The sequence below is a fragment of the Lichenostomus cassidix genome, chromosome 5 (genome assembly GCF_008360975.1).
Source record: "Lichenostomus cassidix isolate B80296 chromosome 5, HeHo_3.0, whole genome shotgun sequence".
Classification (NCBI taxonomy): Eukaryota; Metazoa; Chordata; class Aves; order Passeriformes; family Meliphagidae; genus Lichenostomus; species Lichenostomus cassidix.
This window is the reverse complement of record NC_139486.1, coordinates 54,289,287-54,312,067: the sequence shown is the minus strand read 5'-3', so window position 1 is coordinate 54,312,067 and position 22,781 is coordinate 54,289,287. Positions and strand designations below refer to the sequence as shown.

General features: G+C 42.4%; 1 protein-coding gene across 11 annotated transcripts in view; it reads right to left on the bottom strand.

Annotated features, from left to right (window-relative positions):
• DENND2B (DENN domain containing 2B) overlaps positions 1–22,781 on the bottom strand; it is a 152,854-nt gene that overhangs the window by 24,467 nt on the left and 105,606 nt on the right. For all 11 annotated transcript variants that reach the window (XM_085063170.1, XM_085063172.1, XM_085063174.1 and 8 more), the window contains 9 exons: positions 20,737–20,885; positions 17,867–18,082; positions 15,575–15,671; positions 14,579–14,623; positions 12,158–12,342; positions 11,422–11,531; positions 9,798–9,867; positions 3,961–4,038; positions 554–694 (listed from right to left, as the gene is read on the bottom strand). In XM_085063170.1, coding sequence (XP_084919296.1) covers positions 554–694; positions 3,961–4,038; positions 9,798–9,867; positions 11,422–11,531; positions 12,158–12,342; positions 14,579–14,623; positions 15,575–15,671; positions 17,867–18,082; positions 20,737–20,885 — 1,091 coding nt within the window. The remainder of the gene's footprint in view (positions 1–553; positions 695–3,960; positions 4,039–9,797; positions 9,868–11,421; positions 11,532–12,157; positions 12,343–14,578; positions 14,624–15,574; positions 15,672–17,866; positions 18,083–20,736; positions 20,886–22,781) is intronic.

Below are 22,781 nucleotides of genomic sequence, written 5' to 3'. Positions count from 1 at the left end.
AAGAAATTACATCTATTACATGTGTGCATACACACAAAAATTTTACATGACATGCTTTTCTTTGAGGGCCTGTTAAAAGGTATTTATTGGCAAAAAGAGCCATTAAATGTTGCTGGTCACTCCTACCAGGGCCAGGACCAGCAGTAATGATGTTTGAAATAACAAGAAGCTGCTGAACTGCTCAGGTACAGACAGCATGGGAAACTCACACTTGCCTGTTATCACTATGATAAAGGCCAGCAATGCTGCAGTCTCTGAACTGCACTAGGCCAAGCACACTGGGACCTTTGTGTTGAGTGTTTTTCTTACTCACACCCTATTAATAAACACAAAATAATGAATACATAACCATAAATTGGATTACAATCATCAGTGGGAGCTATCATTAGCATATCTGCAGTGGTGCAACTCCTGCACTGCTCCTTTTGAGGGTGTGCCACTCCACATATCCCTGCAGGATCTGTTTGTCTTCTCCTGTTTTTCTTTTGCTGTTTTGATACTGAAGTGGTAAAAGGGAAGGCTTTGACTTTTAATGTTTGCAGTTGCTTTTTACCTCATTTCCAGCTCCAGGCAGGAAGGTTTTGACTTTGATTGTCTTTCCAGGTGCAGGAAAAGGAGATTCCATCAGACTTCTCATAAATGGATAAACCAGGGCAGCAGATATTCCCCTTCTCCTTTCAACCTCATCCAGGATCTGATCCATTAGTAAGACATAAGTGAGAAAGAGATAGAACATGTCAGCATCACATACACTTTTGAAGCATCCTCTGACCCCCATGTGTTTAAACACATGGTGGATCTAAGTTAACTTCTCCTCTTCCGTGTATTTCTTCACTCTTGTCAAATGCATGGGATTGGATCATACTCTAAAAATGATGCATTTTCCGGTTACAAAATGAAGCCTGTTTGTGAATGCCAGAGGCAAGGAAGATTTAATAAATCTGGGAAAGAGAAAGATGACTCCACATGACTAAAGGGATCTATATGTTGGAATTTTGCCTGAACAACAGAGTGAGCTGAAGGAGACAAAGATGAAAACAAATCCCATGATCACAGGCCAAGTATCACCTCTCAGGTGGTACATCTTGTAACTTGTATCAAGAAAAAACTTTCTTCTGCACTGGGCATCCTTTCCATTTCAACTGAGAGGTCAGAAAAAAGCCAGAGCAGCAAAGAAAGCAATGCTGCCACTATGATACCAGGACAGAGCTCCTGAAAGGGTCTCAGCAGTGGCTGTCAGGTCACAGTCTGTGCTGAGCTGGAAACCACGAGCAGCCCCTGAGGCAAGCCCAGCTGTTCACACTGGTGCCTGCATTAAGGCCATTTTCTCCTGGACATGATGCAGAGCAGGCAATCTAGTCTTGAAATAAGCAGATGAAACTTCTTACAGATAGAGGAGACTATTGTTTTCTTCTCCCTTTGGCCACATGGGGCAACATAAATTAGATCACAGCTAAGTTTTCCCACATTAGACAGAGCATATAGATAATAAACCTAAAGACAGAAAGCAAGGTTCAAAGCAGTTAGTGGTTTGACCTGCAGTGGTGATCTTTTAACCACCACTCCAGAGCAAAAGGCCATACAAGAGTCAGTGGGTCTGAGGCAGGCATTTTCTCTTGCTTCTCTTGGAAATGATTTTCACTGAAGCAGAACATTAAAAGACACTTGAGCAGAAGCTGGTGACCTGTAACAATAGCTGGTGACACCAAATGCCAGCAGAGGCATTCACTGGTGCATAGTTTCCCCTTCCTCCCTGTGACACAGCAAAGGTCTAACTAAAGCAAAGCTGCCCCTGTGTACATAACTTGCATTCAGTCCATGGAAGTGGCAGATAGCCATAAATGAGGACAAGAATTTCACTCTTGATGTAATTTGCAGCAGAACCATCCTCACCAAACAAAACCAGCTGCCCAAGTGGGAAGTAGCAATGAAGCAGGGCTGTGCCCCAGGTCCCTTGGTACTCCTGCACACTGCCAGCACACAGCTGTGTTCCTGCAGCCACTGCTTGATGCTTTATGTTGCTGGGGTTGGGGTCATGTGTGTGTCATATGCCTGCCCCAAGGACCTTCACAATGCAAATAAAAGAAGCATTTAAACCAAATAAAAGTTGAACAGAGATCCCAAGAGATAAAATGGTCAGAAACATCTGTTGAAACCATGACCAAATGAACTGGCAGGAAGTTAACATATCTGTGGTTCTCAAGTTTGTCTCAGCAATAGGTATTACAACAGTGAGTGAGCATAAAAGGCTTTGTGGAAGACAAAATTAATGCAAGTTATCAGAAATAGGATTATAAATATTTTAAAACAGAGGAATCTTTTTGCTTTTGTGATAAATAATAGCTAAGATTTAACACCTCATGGTCTTTCATCATTCCTAGGGTAAGGTAAAGACAACTATTTATTATATTAACTAGTTCAGCAAAGTGCATCACCATTATTTTTTTGCCCTCTTTCACTGAATTTATTAAGTAAGGACCAACCAGGTTCCTCTTCCTAAGCTGGGAATAGTCTCACACTTTTCAAGAACTTCTGTCTCTATCCACACCTCATCAAAACCGACAGGGATGCTAAGGCTCCAGCACCTCCTCCTTCATTTAACAAGTGTTCCCTTTCCAAACGAAGTGCTTGGAGTGTGTGCTGTGCAGCTGTGCTAAACCCAGCGCCACGTGCTGCCATCAGGAGGTGACAGCTCTGTGCAGGACAGCACTGCTGTTCCCAGACTCCAGTGTGGATGGGCTCCTCCTGTGGTGCCTGGGAACAGCCCCTACTGGAGCCAGGGAAGTTACACTCACCCATCAGCCTTGGGCTCACTTGGGCTGGATGACCACACACTTTTTCCCAGGTTACAGACTCAACTAGGAAAGCAGATTATTTACAATTTCGGTGCAATGACCTTCCTTGTCTGGCCTTAGACCTCAGCTGCAGAGATACTTGGTTGTAAGGAAGATACTTAATTTTTTTTTTCCCTTCCCCCAAGTCTTCCTTTGAAAAACAGTGCACTGTCAAAATTAGGTAAAAACATAATAGCAAACAAAAAGCCTCAGGAGATCTGTCCATACCACAAGTCTGGTGAGCTGGGTGATCCTCCCAGAACAATGCGTTCCATTTTACTCACAGATATCTGTGTTGAGATACATGTTCTGCCTAAGAGACACTGTTATAAACCCTTGATTTCAGAACGTTATGAAAGACAGCAGAAGCAGAATGGCAATTAACTATTGCAACCCAATTGGTGTTCTTCACATGAGGCTTGTGTTAAACAAAGGTTTATCTAAAATAGCTTGAAACCTGCTTTAAAGATAATATTCTGTATTAATAGTAGATCATATGAACAGTAGAAATGCTATCATTTTTATTAACACCAATGATTTACATGATCTTTTCAACCTTATTCCTGTGAAAATTAACAAGTAATATCTGTGAAAGTAGTGTGAGTTTTCCCATATCTGAAGTGAAAACCTCTGGCAAATTAAAACATTATCAATTAAAACTGGGCCAATTAAAAGATCATCTCTGCTTTATTCTATTCTCCTAGGGTGAAAAAAAATGCGTCACTTGTGTTAAGTGTGTAGAATTCACATATCAAGTAATCTTTTTTCTTAACCTCCTCATTCCACAGGGTATTGGAGTGAAAGTGGTACTGGCCCATCACCCAAATTATGGATGCCAAGAATTACAGCTCAGCACAGAATGGCTGTAGAAAACAATGGAAAAAACTTCAGTCAGCCAGACCATACAGACACCCAGATGTTTTCTGAATCAATTTCTGCCTCAGTCACAGAAGTAATAAGACATTCTTTGATGAACCAAATAATAGGGATGGAATATCCAAACCAGCAACTGTAAAATAGTTATCTCCCATCAAAGGAAGGGATGGCTTCCAGTCTGGCTCATCACTGTGGATGTGTCTTAGTAAACAATCAAATTAAAAAGCAATATTAAAGAACATCTCCTTACCTTGGAAAATAAGTCAAAGCACCCCAGGCGGCTGATGACACAGTAAACTTCAGGTAGGCGGGGGCCTTTTCCACTTGGCTGATAACAGCAAAGAGGAGATGGGAATTACACATTAATGTGGAGCCACGAGGAAATACACTTCTCTCTCTGACCACACAGTTGGCCATCATGTGACATCTCTCACTATCTGCTTCTCCAACGCATAGCTGCTCTTGGAAAAGCATCATATGTCTTCCATAAGACAGGAAACTGAAAAGCACAAATAGAGCTTATCCTCTTTGGAAATCACAGCATGTTGGAGCTGTATCCCAACACCACTCCAGCTCGCAGCCATAAAAGCACATGGAAGCAGGGCTGTAACTCATGCCTCTGCTGTCTCTGTGCTGTGCTCCTGCTGCAGCACGAGCAGTGGGGCCACATGCTGCAGGAGGAGAACTGCAGCGCAAAGGGAGGTGATGATGGCTTTAGCTCCACACTCCTCACTCCATGGTGTTCAAAGGGAGCTCAACCTACAGAAAGCGAGCTCACAGCCTAAACAAAGGCAGGCTGCTTGAGTAAATCATTACCTTCCTCGGACCAACTCATGATAAACATGAAACTCACATCACTTCAACAGCAGCAATGAAACAGTATGAAAAAACACTGATACACATGTCTCTTAGCCCTCCCCAAAAGAGACTGCCAAGACCATCCTCTATAACCATCCTATATCATCTATGTCCTGGAGACACAAATGGTACTTTCTCAGCATACTGGACTCTGCTACCCTGCCTATTCCACTTCTCTTTGTCTCTTCTTTAGACTCTACTGGCACAGTGATCAACTTCCCTATGGAGTGTTTGACATTCGCTTGCCACAGAGATGACAATCAAGAGAAACTGAGGGGTAGCTGTGCTTTTTAAACCTGAATAATGCACTCTAGACTGGAACAGTCAGCAGGTGCCTGCCTGTTATAATAAAGACCACAAAAAAAATACCAAAGCTAAGTGAATACAGATGAGTCTATTTCTGGATCCAAACCTGCTCACTACACGTCACATCTCTGAAAAAGCAGAGCCCTTTTTTGTCCATATTAGGTATAAAATCCTTTCTAAAGGCACTGAGTGATTATATCAAGCATGTGGGATTTTGGTTAAAATCATTGTGTCAAATCGGCAGGAATGCCGAAGCCATGCCAGGAGCCTTGGACAGCTCCCAACCAAGAGCTGTCTCACTGAGTGCCAGTAAAAACATCACATTCCTGGGTCATCTATAAGACCAGAAACAATAACTGCTTAGCACTTACTCCAAGTTTCTCCTTTATGAAATATCATTGCTTTCAAATGTCTTAAAGGCTACATGTCTGTGGGAGCTGGGATTCTTCCCTCCCTGTGCTCACTGTGTAGGACATCCTTTTCTGTTATTTCAGAGACCTTTTCCTGCAAACAGCACAGATGCACACACATCATCTGCAAAAGCAGCAAGCAAAAGCCTCAGGCAGAGCCATTCTGAGGGGCAGAACTTCTCAAATTTATAACACTGGCAACTCTTCACATAACCTCCCCTCTCAGCCATCAGCTTACACCCCACAGATTGTTCTAAAACACCCTTTGTGCTTTAGGTTGCTTCTTTCCCAGGAAAGAACACTGTATGGGACATGACACTGCTGCCTGGATTCATCTCTCTTCACTAGGGGAGACTCAGGTCTGGCCATCAGTACCAGTATAACCTCTTCCCTTCCCAAAAAGGAGCTCTCCCAAGTTGTAGGGTGTGCTCTACACAGTCCTGGAGACGTGTCCTCCATCCAAGGCTCACTCTTGCACACAAAGAATAAGTCCAGCTCAGGAAAGCAAAATGCTAAAGTAGCCCAGCTGAGGGGCACCCAAGTGACTCTGCCTTTGTGCACTGCACTGCTCCTGAAAGAAGGGGATGATGGTTTGGGTTTGATTTGCTTTCAATTTGTGTTCATGAAGCCCAGGATATTTTGAGCCTTAGTCCTGTATGGCAAAATGAAAGTGCTAATAACTTTTGATAACAAGACAGTTCCCCAAAATGAGGAACATAAACTGACAAGAACTTGGCTGAGATGGAGGAGCTGAAATCTACATCTGGGCTGGTCCACACATGGCTCAGGACAGTCTTTTTTTATAGTGAGTTTAATCAGAATTTTACTGACCAAAGCCCAGTCCAAAATCTTTGGCAACAGAAATGAGCAGATTTTGCTCCAAAAACTAAGTCCGCCATTTTTCTCTTTCAAATCACACCTTCCTGTCCGTGTGCTTGGAATCTAGGGGAGGCTTCAGAGATCTCCTCCTCACAGAGATAGCACTGATCACTGTGAAGGAAGTGGCCTTTGCAAAGCACATACACCTAGCCAGCATATCCAGAATCAGAGATGCTCCTCAATGGTGCCAGGACTCAGAACAATTCAAACACTGGGAGGCTAAAATGAATAGTCAGTCACAAGCCAGATTCTATGGAGGCTCTTGATTCCTTGTTAGGGCCAATCCAAATTCTGACCATGAGAAAACTGTGGGTGTTGTGAATCCAAAAGCTCTTCTCAAAGACTTCTTATATGTGAAACATGAACTTTGGGTGCCAGAGCACCCAGTGTGCACAGGGCTGTCAAAGTGCTTGGGGAAGGGCAGGATAGAATGAAGAGGGCAAGGAGAAAAAAAAAAAAAGTTTTCCAATGAGCTTTTTGCAGCTCCTTAAACAGTCTGCATGCCACAAAAGTTGCTTTCACAGTGTAATGAATTCTTTTCCTGCTCCCAGCAAATGCAGGATGTAAAGTTAGTCCCAACTAACAAATGCTTTCCATGTTTTAAGGTACACACTTCACATTCAGGCATCTGCTCCTCCCTGGGCTCCTGGGAATGGCTTGTCTTAGCCTAGAAAAGTGGTGGAGAATCAAATTTTATGTGAGGGGGAAAAGAGGGGTAGGATTAAACAGCCCCTGCAAGGGTGCCCAAATAATCTCTGCTGCTGACATGTGCACTCACTAGAAAAGCTGTTCCAGGATTGCCTTGGAAATATCAAGTTGTAACTGGAAAACTTCATGCTATCTATGGAAATGCAGATTGTCTGCTGTGGGACAATAGGTTACATTCCATTCTAATCCTGTTCTAAAATGAAACAAAACAATATAAATACATTTAAAGGGGATACTGTACAGGATTTGTAGAACAAACAAAACAAAATTGTCACAGTATCCCTTGAGGTAGTTTTGGCACATAAACCCCAAGATCTGGAAGAATCTGAGATCTGAAGGCAGAAAAGTGGAACAGTTTGTTCATATCACAACACGCTAAAGGAGAGCAAGGCTGACAAAACACAATTGTTTCCTAAATGGAGGAATCTGCACATCAGACCTTGCAGAAGAACAGCCAGCCATCCTCACAGGATCAGGCTGCCTGGCCCCTCCAGCCATGGAGCTTTTGCCAAGGAGGCTGCCAAATGCACCAGAAGGTGTGAGACACCTCTTGCTGGGTATTACAAGAGCATCCCTCACCAGGACAGCTGGGAAACATTTTCTAAGGAATTAGCCTCACAGCAGTTGTCTTGGCTTGAAGTGGAGCAGTCTATAAGAATTTTAGGTTTTTTTCATGGTTCTGTATTACAGCGTAACCTCGCCTTTCTCTTACATAATGTCTGCTGAAAACTGCATGTAGTTCCCAAATGATGGTTATTGCATTTCACAGAACCTGCTGGTCAGGAATGGGACTAATTTAAGGAGATGCTGTGCCCTTCATGAGCACAGCCAAACCTTATGGAAAAGGCACTTGAGGTAACCACCCAGATTCCACCATTTCTCCCAGCAGGACAGAAGGAGGTTGCAGCACCCAAATAAAAGTCTCTGTTACTTTTGCCTTTTCCACAGGTAGAGGAAATGCTGAGATGTTTCCCTGCAGCTTCCAAAATCTTCTCTCTAAGCCCCAGTTTTGCTCTCAGAAGGCAGGGCAGGATTTGCCCCAGAAAGGGCAAAGCTGTTGAAGCGAAGTACACTGGCATCACCCCTTCCTTTCCTTGGCTGGGCAGGCTGTACCAGTGAGATGAGACATGTCAGCTTCTCTATGCCAGGGTTTGAAATCCAGATTGAGCAGCCTGAACTAAGTGATCACCCAAGGTGGCAGCACCAGATCTGCTTCATAACTGACTTTGTAGTTATTAGATAGATTTAGCAAGACAGTACTTATTTTCCCTTTTACAATTTTTAAAATTTTTTTTTCTATTTGATTGATTTTTGCCTTAACCAATGCAGGATAAAAGCCCCCCAATGCTGTTTCAAAACACCATTATATAAATATGTGCACTATTGATTTAATTCTCTTCCTGGTATTTCCTAATATGCACACCCATCTTTTGTACAGCTGAAAGTCAGTGTTCTATTTTTGTGTTGTCCTTGATGTAGGGTGAATTTCACTGAACTTTAAGTGACTAAAAAAAGCCTATGTTAATGTTTCATTGACAAACTGATTCAACATTCCTGTGTATAAATGTGTTTTATTATCACTGGTTATTTCAGTCTCAGTGTGGCCCAAGACCAACCATTTGGCGTTTCACAAATGCAAGCTCTGTGCACGATAACAAATTTACTGACATTCTGAGAAAGATAAATTTCTTAAATCACCTTTACCTGGTAGAGTGAAAACATTCCATAATTTAATTCTAGCCAACATTTTCTGAGGTTGTGTTTTGGGTTTTTTTCTGAGTATACTTTATTATCCTTTTAAAAGACAACTTATTAAAAAAAAAAACTGAATTGTACTGCTGCCCTACATCTTATGCTTATTTGCACCAGCAAGGATGACTTCTAGGTGCTTTCCTTGTTTATCCCTGAGTCAGCCCCTGACCAGCCCTAAATTTACTGCAACACAAGCCTTCAGTGACATTTCCTGCCCACGTATAAACCTTGTTGTGGCCACTCTGACACACTCTATTATGGAGATTGAATCTCTGCAGTGCTACCTATGGCAAACACTGCCCCCAGAACCTATAAACAAGTTTTCTGTTACGTTAGTTTAATGAAACTTCTTCCAAATAAAGGAACCACACACAGCAATACCTCCCAGACAGAGCATCTGCTGTCTGCATGACAAGGGCCCTGCCATGGACAGAGAGCAGGGTCAGGCACAAGCAGCAGTGCAGGATGGAGGGGACTGTTCTAATGACAGGGAGGAGCTCTGCTGGAAGCTACTGAAGGCAGGTGTTCCCTGCCTGAAAAATACTCCCTTTGCACACTCTGCAAGCCTTTGTGCAGATGCCTCCCCCAATACACACACTGAGATACACTCAGTTTATCCAGTGTCCAGGGATTTTTCAGGTGATGAGACAACACAGTTTGTAGGCTCCCCACCTCACCTGTTGACAACCCCTTGTCACAAGGACTGAAAAGGAGCCTGAGAAACCAGACTTCCCACAGCTGGCACCAGCCTGTTGCATGGTTCTCAGCTGCAGACTGATTAGACAGTGCTGGCAGAGTCCTTTGAGATGTAAGCAGCTGCCCAAGAGATAAATACTACGCACAAATGTTTAGAAATACTGGTTTTGCCTTTGTTTCCATTGTTGCAGTATTTCTGATTGTGCTTGAAAATATGTCACATAAAGAATTTATGAAGCAAGTGCTCACACAAGAAGCTTTCCACATTTTTAGAAATTCGCTACAAGCCTTGGGATCTATCTGATTGAAACAGCCATTACAAACTCTTATTTTACTTCATCTTCTTACATTTCCAAATTTCAGAGTGAGAAAACCCTGTTTCCTTTAAAAACCATGAAAGACACCCTCAGTTCAGACTACAGCCTGGAGATCCTGTTTAAGAGAATTCTGCCCTTTGAGGTGAAGGTGATTTACTTACCAAGAGCCTCCTGCAGTACCCGAACCGCCGGCTCCCGTCTTCCCCAGTCAGCATGAAAGAGAAGGTCTCACTAGGAGAAAGTGAATTGCCCAGGTCTTATATGAGAATTCCAGCATGGCTACAAGGTAGATCATTTAGGAAGGGATACTGCCTAATGCAGTGAGAGAGTCTACCCACTGGAGGGTCTTCATCATTTTTGGACATATACTGTGGGAAATTTCTGTCATCAGTAATGGTTAAAGACAACCCAGATGTCCTAGGAGAAGATAGGTGCTGAATATCAGTGAAATGGCATCCCTTTATTCTGCTGGAGGGCACAAGAGTCAAATTTTGAGGGCAGTATTCCAATGCTCCTTTACCTTTAGTTAGACCTTGTCTTTGGACTGAGCTTTGTTTTTAAAGGGAGAACCTTAGATATTCTCTAAGAATAGAGAAGTCATTTTCTAATCCAGAAACAACACAGGTTTCCAAGATCCAGCTCATTTTATGTCTCTGTCTAGGATAAATACCATTTGTGATACTGCAGTGAAACAACAGTGTAAAGCTGTAATTTCAGCACAGGTAAAGGGATGGGTCTGTGAATTTGGGCCTGGGCTTAGAAACATTCCTGACTGCTTTGCAAGTTTCAAATGGCATTATACAAGACACTTCTTTGTGCTGAAATGCCAGGGTTTATGTAATTACAGCTGTCTCTGGGGAGACCTTATTGTGGCCTTTCAATACTTAAAGTGGCCTCTAAGAAAGATGAGAACAGACTTTTTGGTACCCTAAAACTGGGTAGATTCAGACCAGATAAAAGGAAGAAATGTTTTAAAACAAGGGTAGTAAAACACTGGGACAGGTGGTCCAGAGGGGTGGTAAATGCCCCATCCTTGGAAGCATTCAAGGTCAAGCTGGACAGGGCTGAGTAACCTGATCTAGTTGAAGATGTCCCTGATCATGGAAGAAAGGTTGGACTACGTGACCTTTAAAGGTCCCTTCCAACCCAAACTGTTCCAGGATACCATCCCTTCTGCCCATCCTGTTAATTTACACCTTTGGATCAACAAGTTCTGACATACCAATTCAGGGAAAAAACTTTTTTTTTTTTTTGAGGTCACTTTTGAATGAAAAAGAAAATGCAAGCCTGGCTCTCCTTTTCCTTGCCCTACTGCTGCAGTCACTCATCTCCAATGGAAGGAAGAGAAGGCTCCTCTGCTAGGATAGAGCACAGCTCCAAGAAAGTTCTCAGACAGCAACATTTTGAGCCAAATGAAGGGGTGCCTTGCAACGTTAGACAAGCATTCTGAGGTGAATGACTAGGGCATGGGGTGGGCAGGGCCCTGTCCTTTTTAAGATTTATTTTAAATACTTCCATTTATGCTTTTGAATCTAGCACTCAGAGGAACGTTCAAGCCTTGTCCCCTCAGCCACACAGGCCTATGAGGCTGGCAGAATAGGGAAGAAAAAGAACACAGAGCTTCAAAAGAAAGAAAAATTAAATACAGCTGCTTGATCACAAAGTGGCCAAGACTCAAACTGCTGCTTCCTTAATTGGGCATCAGGGAGGCTGTGGCTGCTCCAGCTGCACTCCAGCATCATTGCAGCACCACCCCATCGTGCAGAGGAGCTCTGGAGCACTCACCTGTTGTACTCAGAGACAGGGAGCCAGTCCTTGGCATCGGGGAAGCAGAACTGTGGGATAGCCTTGAGGCGCTCCTCCGCTTCCCGCATCTGCTTGGTTGGTCTTTCCAGCTATCGGGAGAAAAGGGAGGATCAGTCAGGCCCTGGAGCATCCCTTCCCAGCTCTGCTCAGGGACAGGGTCACTGGTGAGATCTGAGAGCCAGGGCCCATCAAATGGTCCTGATTGATCAGACTGTTGGCACAGTGAGGCATGACTCCAGGACAGGCTTATAGCTTCTTCTGTACAAGCAGCTATCACTGCTGGGGCTTTGCTTTTTAATCTCTCAAAACTTCCTTTTTGCACAATGGCCACTTAAAACAGAGCCCTAGCTTGAATACCTTTCTGCTGCAAGAGCACAAGAGAAATGCCAGAGATCAGCAAAAGTCTTTCCATTGACTTCAGTGAGTTTTGGAAGAAATCCTAATATAGCCAAAAGTAGTTAAAAGCGAAATATTTAGAAACTTAATTTAAACATAGTCTTAAAGCATCCGGCATCAGGCCAAACTCTCCAGCTCTGGAAAAGATGAATCTGAAAACAGGGAAAGCTTTCAGCTACCCTCTCTATGCCCTTTGCTTTGTAATATTGCTTTGGAACAGTTCAGAAAGCTCCATTTAAAAACTGGATTTCTATTCATTTTTCCATTTATTCACTTTACTGATCTTAGAATGAACTGTACATAAGAATTTTTCTTTTACCTTGGGAAACTGGTACGTCACTTCTGGGAGGTAAGTGTTTTTAGACGGCTTCTTTTTCAGGGACACTACCACAAAATACTCAAATAACTCCCGCTCCTGCCACTCAATCAGCTCCAGTTCCAGGGTTCGATAACTTGGAGCTCTCTTCAGCATTGATTGGATGTGCACAAGGCGCTGGGTATGAGCTGGCATTTTTTTTAAAAAAAGGAATAAACAAAAAGAGGCAGATCATTACCTGAGACTGTGTTTGTGTAAGCAACAGCCATTCACAAATGACTTTCAATTTGCCAGAGTATTATTCCAAGCATGTTCTCCTTTCAAAAGCAAACCTTCTAGTTAGCAAACCTTCTGTAGTCTCCCTTGCTAATTGCACCCATAAATCAAAACTGTCTCCAAGTACTGAAGTGATGCAACACTCAGTCATTGAAATAATCTGCAGTTCATAACTGTTACCCTGCCAAAGGTCTGGCTTTTCTTCACACATAAGACTGGATTAGAAGCCCTTATGTGGGTGTGCAGATGCACTGGGGCCTCGAGGGTGACACATCTCAGGCTTGGCACACCCTGGTGAAAAACAGTTCTGTGCCCTGTCCCTACATAGCACAGCTTTTTGCTACAAACCATGGAAGGCAAGCCATGGAATAATCTCCAGGGAGGAAAGGAAAGATGTGCCATTGCCTCCTGTGGGTTGCTTTGTCAGTGCTAATTCAACTGGGGGCAATCTTAGACTCACAGTCACTGTCCAGACCTCAAAGATGTGCCTTGATCCAGTGACTTGTTGCTCGACATCTACAGAGGACTGGTCATTATTACCATTACCAGTTCTGGTAGACCAAGAAAACAAAAACAGCTCAGTAAAAGCAGCTCCCTGCAATGCTCTTCCCTAGCTCTTCATTCCAGGACCTCTGGGCAATGGCAAAGGAACTGTTAGCAGCACAACTCAATCCCCTAAGGCTCTACTCACTGCCTCTGCCCACAGCTTCCAGAAGGCTGACTGGCTCTCATGGCAGGGAAATAAAATGTCACAAGCTTTAAGGGAAAGCCCTTGATGACCAGACCTACATGTGGTTCAACAGAAAAATTAAAAATTAGTTGGATAAAGCACTTGGGTCTCTCTGTGACTGCACAACTAGGGAAGATAAATCCCCAGAAATAACCTGCCTGGCCCTGCCTTGAGACAGCCCCACACTGCAGGCCACTGCTTCAGGTTTGCTAGAGGTGAAACCAAAGAGCCCACACCACCTGAGGGGCACCCAGTGAGTCCTGTCATGATATACATGACAGCAGGGTCTTTGGCTCAGGATGCCCTAAGAGCATAAATGTAACCACAAAGTCACTAGGGAGCAGTTGGTGAGAGAGATGTCAGAATGAAGATTCTGTGTTCCACAACAATGGTGGAAAAGCCTCCCTGTTTCCAGTGAGATCAGAATATCCTCCCTGTAACAAGAGAGGGGCCAGGCCCTGTCTATCTTCTTTCATGGCCTGTGTGAACAAGCAACCCCTCTATCTTCTGACACAAAGAGAAACAGAACTGCAAGTGCTTTTGGGTTGGTAATGGTAGACAAAGGAGCAAGAAGTCATTTTCCACACATCACTGTACTGGAACATGTACAATGTTGCATACAGCCTGTTTTGGGTGGTCTTACCACCACCTATCTGGAACAAACTGTTTTCCTAAGACAATGTTTTCCAGAAGGTTTTGCTGCATGTACAGTAAGCAGGTGACATCTGCAGTAGATACACATGGATGATTGCCCCTCATAACAGCTCCACACCCTTGTGCTTTTTTCCCCTCACCTACTAACAACATGATGGGTTTTCAGTAATGAAATCTGTTGCTGCTATCTTCACCTTTTTATAGGTCTCTTTCTGTATCAGGGCTCTTGAAAAGGAGAGACTAATTTGCTAGCCTGTCTCAGGCAGAGTTTGTGCAGCTGCTGATAAAGGAATTTCTACAATTTGGAGACTGCAGACTTATAAAAGAGTCTAAGAACCGCTATGCTGGATCAGACCCAGATCCTTGCCTCCAACAGCACAGAGCAGTAAACACTGAAAGCAGCATATGAACAATAAAGGAGCATCTTTATCCAATCTCATCCCTCTAAGCCTGCACCCAGTAGTCAGTCTGGAATAGATCAGCATCTCTGAAGTGGCTGACAAAGCCAATCTATCGAAGGTCCTGTTCTTCATTATGTGACACAGTTGCCAAATCCTTGTTAGATCTTCACAGATCATTTTGTCCTTGCTTTCCACGTTCATGCTCCTGTGTTGGAACTTTGTGAGCTCTGCAGTAATGGAGTTAGCATAGTTCAGGAAGGAAACGTAGACCATGGCAGGAACAACATGCAGTGGCAGGAGAACATACATTGATAAGGTCTGTGACAGGGTCTGAGTAGATGTCATTGCAGGCTGATCCCTTACCTTTAAACCTGTCATCTGAGTCACTCTCGCTCTCACTGTTCTCATCTGCAGAGGACAGAGAGGGATCAGTTAATGCAAAACCAGAGCAAATAAACTCGGTTCACTGTGCTGCAACTGGGAAAAATCCTATCTCTGAGCCTTGTGATCCACACATGCACTTCTCCTCAGTCTTAAAATATCTTGAAATAAACAGTTTGAATGACTCCTTAGATTGTGTTTTCCTTGGATTTGGTTTCAATATTGCTTGAGAGTAAGAACTTCATTTTGATGAAAGGGCAAAATTCATTCTCCATTACAGCAACTGTTTGTACTGAATCCCCATCTATCCTGAGCTGCACAAGTGCCATTTGGAAAATGAGTCTTGACCCTTTCACTTCTGTTTTCAGGTTTTAATTTTTCTTTTTTTTTTTTCTTACAGTTATACAGCACTTGAGAAGTCAAAGTGAGCTGTATGAGCTTAGTCTGCCCAGGCAACATTTGCAATCACCAGAACTCACCAAATGGAGTTTGAGTTAGCAGGCAGAAGTAGCCTTAATGACAAGGTGTGTTACTGAGGGGTTTTTGTATTCAAACTCTATTGTACTCTTACTACAAACAAGGCCTGAATTTTCTTTTCGGCCCCTGTTTTTCCAGAAGCAGTCTGAAGCACAGCATGAGTTACACAGTGCGAGTGCCAGGAAAAAGGATGCAACACTTCCAGGGTCAAAACTGTCAATTTTAGACAAAAGTTACAGATGCAAATGACTCAAAAGTGGGCTAAAGGAGAAGCTGGGTAAGTCTTGCTGACCCTGGCATTAATAGGACAGACAATACTGAGAATCTCATTTCTTTTTAGCTCATCCCCATTTTCTTCTCTTGCAGAGAGAAAGTTATGATTGTTCATAGAAGAAAGTTCTAAACAAAGTGGAGTCCAGGGTAGATGTGGAGGAAAGAAGGGAATGGGTTAATCCTGTAACATCCAAATGCATTCACTGAGCCATGATGCTTGTACCATACCTCGTAGGGATGCTGTCTCGATATTGGACATAGAAAGTTTCTTCAGTCGTTTTTTCCCTCTTTTTGCACTGTAGATGGAATTGATTCTTTGGACAAGCTGTAAAATAAGAAAATGAGGAATCAATAAGACTAAACATTTTTCTGCCAGGAGACTTTTAATTAATCAATCCAAACAAAACATGGATGATAGACCAGCTAAAATCCCCTATGTTTTTACTGTTTCAAAGCACCTATTGTTTTTTTTTTAAATCCTATTTGTTTCAATTATTTATTTTGACTCTCACTTCTTTACCTACGGATATATTCTAAAAAACAAATAACTCAGAAGCCTAAATCCCAGATTCAAAAGTCCTGTAGACACTTGCAATGAAAGCAATGAACCTGAGGATTCAAAGGCAGCTGTTATCCTCTACCACCTCATTCCTCTTTGCTATTGTTTCTCTCTTCACTTGCATTTTCTAAATAATAATAATCCATTAGCCACATCCAACTTTGCCAATCTGTCATGGACCTGAAGATCACCTTCATATTTTGAATACAAGAGTAATGTGGGTTAGCACCTCTCTGAACTGAGCTTTTAGCTGGTTCAAATAAGCACAAGAGATGGCTCTGACTTTTTAAAGTTTTTCAGGTACAGAGTGACCCTGTTGCTTTGAAGCAATATCGTGTCAGGTGAAGATCTGGCCCATGGGGATGTCCATGGATTTAACCACCACAAGCCAGAATTTTAAGATCTGATAATCACCTTTGTGACTTCCCTCAAGAGGGCTAATGCAGATAATAACTGTCTGCCCCAAAAATATCTGAGAAGATGGAAAGTATTAATGAGATAACTTGTGTTTAGTGTCTTCAGCAAGAGGCTGAGATGACTAAGAATTCATCATTAAACAGAATATTAGAACTTCTGGAGAGTCCTAAATACATAGCAATTAATCTTCATGATGCTTTATGAGTCAGGAATAGCATCTTTCATTCCACAGCAGATTTATTCATAGAACTATAATACATTCTGTAAAAGCTGTTTCACCTCAGCTTGCAGAAAGAAATAAACTGAGTGAAAGGAAGCAATTTGCCATAGACACAGTAGAGGGGCAGTAACAGAGTACAGACTGGAACAAAACCTTTTTAGTTTTTCCCTCTAGTAACTATCTCAATAAAAAAAACTGATATTCTCCAGGAATATGTGATCCTGAAAGTTAAAGTAATAAGAAATTAGAAATTATCACATAATTTGCAATAAAATTGTGAACATTCATATGCTGAAATCATAATTTCACATCAGGAGAATATCTGGCCATTCAATTAGAAAAAATGTGGGTCCAAAACTAACAGCCAAACTTTCCAAGTTTTACTCAAAATCAAGCTACTCCATAAGTAACCCTATGACTTCCTTCAGAGATGTATGCCCATTTGTGCAGTATAACAACATATTCCAAGAAAGTAAAAATATAATAAATATTAAGGACATAGGATTAATTCCCTGCTTAAAGAGAATTTCCAACAAACTCAAAGAAACATTAAAAATGTCCCTCTACTCATAGTATTTATAGCCATGTACTTTAAAATATGCTCTCTAATGAGAACAGGAAAGAGTTGAATATACAGTAAAAATCAACTTTGTTCACAAGCCAAAATGAAGCATATTGGCAGTTCTCCCCCTCTCTGTTGCTATTGTATTGTTGGGTTTTTGGTTGTTGTCTTGTGGCTTGGGACTTTTTTCACATTCCATTTCAAATCGAAAAACTCCTTGAAAAAGGAAAAATTAAGTTTTACTTCACATCCATCAAGACAGCATGGTTATCAGGATGGAGTAGGTTGTGAGTAAATGAAGGGATACTTATTAGGCAAATTAGTTATTTTCCTGGAAACAAATGAGGGGGAAATAAACCACTTCAGATGCTGCTGCATGTTATAAATAATAATTGCTTGGCCATCACCCATTCAAAATCTTAAAGTTAGATACACAACAATGCTCTGGTCCACAGAGCTTAAGGAAGAGTGTGGAAAACAGAACTGCCTTAAAATCAACTCTGCTCAAAGATGGCCATCAGATGTTTGCTCCTCTTGGATAACTTGGAAGTTATCACGTCTAGGGAAGGGATTTTCACAGCGTGGCACGTAAAAAAAGGAGTATGGTTTGGCTCCTGAGGGTTAACTGTTTCTGTTTCAATCTAAGTGTTCCTTTAGGCTACAAAAAGAGTTTTCAGTGATGGCTAAAGGCTGGATAGAAATGCACAAGTTCCCAAGACAGGTGAGCTCTCCTCAGCACAAGCCTGCTGACACCACCAGTACCTTTGGGATCCTCCTGGCCCGCCGTGTGGACAGCAGCTCGCTGGCAGTGCTCAGGCTGTCCTCGTTGAGGCTGGAGGGGGAGGAGGGGATGCCCAGCTGCGCCAGCAGCAGCATGTCATCGTGGCTGTGCCGCTTGGGCAGCCGCGGCAGGCGGTGGCTCTTCCTCTCCGACCAGTTCCCGACGCGCAGCGAGTGGCTGCTGGGCTTCGAGGGCAGCTGCAGGGACAAGAACAGCTGGAGCTCTTCCCCTCTCAGTGACACGAGGGGCAGAGGCAGATCTCTGTGACAGAGGGGTGGCTGCACAAGGACAGCACGCTAGGTGAGCCACTGCTCTGCAGGATGTGTGCCAAGAGAGGGTCTGAGGTCAAGGTGAAGGGACAAGGGTCAACCTCCAAGACTTCAAAGTTCAAAGAAGACAGCACCACTTCTGATTCTGCTGCATTTCCATGCACCCACACCACACCAACTCCATGAGCCCTAAAATCAAACTTGAAGGCTTGGCTGACAGCAGAGCACTGACCCAAAAGGCCTAGTCCATCTCTTTCACTTGCAGGAGTGAAAATAGAGAGCAATTACACAATTTGGTGTAATATTAATTCATTGTAATAGTAATAACTAAAACAGCAAATTCATGCTGCTTTATCCAAGAAAAAATGAAGTAGAAAAACCAAGCTTGTTCTGTTTTCAAGGTGTTAAGTTTTAAAACCTGCCAATGTGCAGAGGTGCAGTCACAGCTTTGTCCTGCATGCCCAAAGAATTCCCTTTAAAACACAAAACTGTTATCATTACAGGGCAAATGGAGAATCTCACTGAAGGATTAAGCACCAAGTAACATCTATCTTTAAAAAACTGGGGCTCTTTTGGAGCAGTCCTTGGAGCAGCTCTGCCCAGCTCCAGGCCCCTGCTTTCTCCCCTCAAATACAAACACTGTAAAGAAGCTTAACCAGCATGTCCAGGAAAAAGTACTATTATGCCAAACACCTGTCAATTGGCATTTACTAGTATTCTACCAGCAGTATTACAAGCTATAAAGCTGCGCCAATAAACGTCCCATTTTACGTAGGTAGGACTGATTGCAGCACCATCCTACCTTGGATTAAGCACAGGTGTTTCTATGGAGAAGGGTTGCACCACAAATACAGTGTCATCATAAAACATTCCTTTCATGTCTGATGACTTCAAAAACTGAAAATAATCAATGGGAAAAGAAAAGACACTGGGATTCAAAATGACCACACCACCAGTGCTTCTGAGGTCTCTTTTTACCACAGGTTAGCACACTAGGAAAACTGGCAGCAGTCCATACTTTATTGAAAGGAATTCTTTTTGGAGATGATTGCTGGAAGCTAGCTGACCTTCCGATCTCTTCCATCTTGTTTATCATCATCAATGACTGAAAAGTCATGTTGCTAACCCAGCTATGTTGCTATGATGGAAAAACTGGAGGACAAATCATTGCCAAAACTGCCATTATTCAGGAAATTCAGACTTTTCTATTTCTGGTCATTGGAGAATTACCCAGGCCCAAAGCTGACCCACTCCAAGTGTCTCTTCACTTTAAATATCAGCACAATGACAGTGCAATTCTAGCAGGACTGATTCCTGGCAGGAAACTCCCAGCAGCATTTCAAAAAGAGGCTACCAGAATAAAGACAGCCCTGCCGCAAAGATACCAGAGAGTTCTTATTTACTGAACAACTTTACAGAAGCCTGTAAATCTGTACATTCTTTGGTATCCTTGTGTTAAACAGAGAACACTGGGCAGTATCTTCCTATGGACCTGTATGGTTCCCTGCCTAATGACCCACCCTCAGGGATCCTCGGGATGCTACACAATTCCTGTTAACACACACACAGCCAGAAATAATTATGCACCATGTCCCACTATGAGGTTGTCCTCATGACTGCAGTTCCTGTTTCTCCTTACTCTGCCGACTACTTTTCATTTGTTCCTTTTCCAGCAGCTTTGCTGAAGTCACTTCTGCTTTACTAACGATGTGCTAGGAGCACACTGAGAATCCTGGTGATGTTTCTTCTGTCTCTCAGACTGTGATGTCTGCACACAGACAAAGTATGTGACAAAACGTGCATTCAGTTTTCTTTATAGGTCTCTTTACAAGACAAAATGTAAAGTGTTGTGACCTTTTGTTCAGCTGCAAATTTTCTGTTGTTTCACAGCACAATGAAGTTCCCTTAAACAGTGCTTTGAATCTGAAAATTAAGTATGAGATGAGTTTTATATATTTCCTAATGAACACAGCAATCCCATAAATAACAAAGCAACCTGGCATTTCCTGGTGTTCGCAAAAAAACCAGGCTTGCTTTGGAAAATTCACCACTAAAGGGAAAGTCTGCAGAGCTCCTGTAAACACAATATGTACAGCCTTGTTAACCGCACAAACTTCAGGTTTCCCTGACTATTTTATTATTGATGTATTCATTCAGGGGTTTTACCTGGCATTCCCCATTTTACAACAGAACATGCCACACTACTATCTTCACGTGACAAAGTCACACCAAGCCTTGCATGACAACACAGGGACAAAACCAGCAGCTGACTTCTTCCCTCCTGTCCCTGCCTGGCAGCAGAGGCGCAGACAATTCCCTAAGAGGTGCAGCCATACAGAGAGTTAATTTAGGTCCAGATTCAACTGAAAAACAAGCAGTGGGAGGATTCTGCTCAAGACTGTGAGGCCACGGGCAGCACAAAGAGCCACGGGCTCGTGCAGCACAGCCCTGGGAGCATTCCCAGCACAACTGAGGGATCTGTTTGCAGCCAGCCTCTCGCACTCTGCTCTTCCTCCCGTGCCACGATGGATCATGAGAAGGCTTTAACCAAGCTCCAAGCACAGCCAGCCCGCTGCCTTTACCTGGGGAGGTGCTGTGTATTTCCTGTTCTGCGGCGTCCACATCCTGTGTAGGGAATCTAGGGAGTTCTCAGACAGCTGATGGGATTTTCGCCCCGCGTGACGGCCTTTCAGCTCCACATCCTCGTACGGGTTTTCCTTGGGTGACTCGCCTTCACGTTTGGGTTTTCGGGTTTTTTTAAGGAAAGAAAAACAGACAGGAATGCAAAATTAGGAAAAAAAAATCAAAAAAATCATGTGAACCAAGTGAAAGGCTTTTAGAAAAGCTCCTCAGCTTTCAGCATGACTCATCCCTCTCGCTGCAGCTGGAAGTATTTGGAGGAAAACTTGGCTATGAGGTCGACAAGTTTCTTTGGATTTTTTTACTGTCCTCTTTTTTTTTTTTCTAACTAAAATGCGAAGATTTCACAAGACGTGCTTCTGAGCATCTGCAGCTGTGGAAAATTTATTGATATATAAATGCTAAGGCACTTAACTTCTTTAAAGTGTATCAGTAGGTTTTATAAATCTGTAACAGCTACTCACGGGGCAAAATGAAGACCAATAAATAACTGTGCTCAACACACCACCCTTACATACAATAAGACAATTCTTATTTGATGCAACCTTCATTTTTCTCTTCTCCTGAGAGAAGACAAAGAAAGAATAAACACTCCAGCTCAGCAGTGCCAAGAGACAAGACTGAAAATGCAAAAGGGTGAGGATTTCTGTCCCAACAATACTGCATCCTCAAAGTGTTCTTAAACATGTCCTGTCTTCAAATTAGCTATTGATGTCAAGTTATGTGAAATTTCTGTCTCCTGGAAGGAAACTCACCCTGCTTGTGCTATGCGCAGGCTTGAACAGTTAATCAAGAAATATGACATAAATGAAAAATACATTAAAAATCAGACTGCAATCTTTGAACTTTCAGCATTTGAAAATAAGAACCAAAATATGTAGTTGAGATTTAAGTGAGATCCAATAACCACCATCTTCTCGAAACTCCTGAACTTAGCAGACCACTCACTGAACAAAGAGCCGGAAGATGAATGAGTGCAATTAATGAAATTAACATTTTTGTATGTGTTTTTTCAGACAGTTGATAATCAGCAACTGATTTAGAACTTCAGGTTTTTCAAACACAGGGTTCTTTCAGTTTTCCAACCATCTTAAACAGAAAATAATCTAAAAAAAAAGCGATCTACTCAAATTCAAGATTTGATTTTACAGAAACATGCAGGAAATTCAAAGCTTTTAAACCAACTTGCTTTTGGTTTTATATCTAAAGATGACTTTAAAACCCATGGGTTTAGTACAATATAGATAGTGTAAAACAAACTCTATAAGAAATTCAGCTTTGACTACATATTGTGTCAATTGAGAACTGAGAACAGAAACTGTAGCATGGTTCATTATTCCCACTGTTACAGAAAATATTCACAGCATTTAAGGAGATGACAGCTAAGGCATAAGGTGTTTCCAGTGAGAGCAAGGCCTGGGTTAACACTCAGTCTGTGTCACTACCAGCTATGTTGTTCCAGGCAGACTATTAAATTTCCTTATTGTACAAAAGAAAACAAAAGCAGTTTTTGCTTTCTACTTTATTGTTGAGCCTGGAAGTATGAGGCTGCTTGATTCATCAATTACAGTCACAAGAACTTTTGCTGAGCAAGTCCACCTAGTCACAGTACAAATAAAAATGCAGTTTTACTTTGGTAGTGCATCATACTAAGATTTCTAGTCAAACATAAGCACAAGAGTGAATGTTTTAGCTTTGTTCTAATTAGAAGCCTGAATCACTGCTTCTCTTGAAGAATGTTTGACTTGGCAATCACAACTTATTATTTCATCCAGAGGGAATCTGATTCTAGAGGCTGCACTATCAGTGTAGCCAAATCTAATGCCACACAGAAAGAGCACCTTCAGGTGCATGGGGTACATGAAAAAAGACCTTTTCATTAATGCAATGAACAAGATAAATCTTGAGCAACAAATATTCCTTTTAAAAAATGTAATGCTATGGAGGACTATGAAATGGATTGATTCCTCCTGTGGGAAGAAAAATA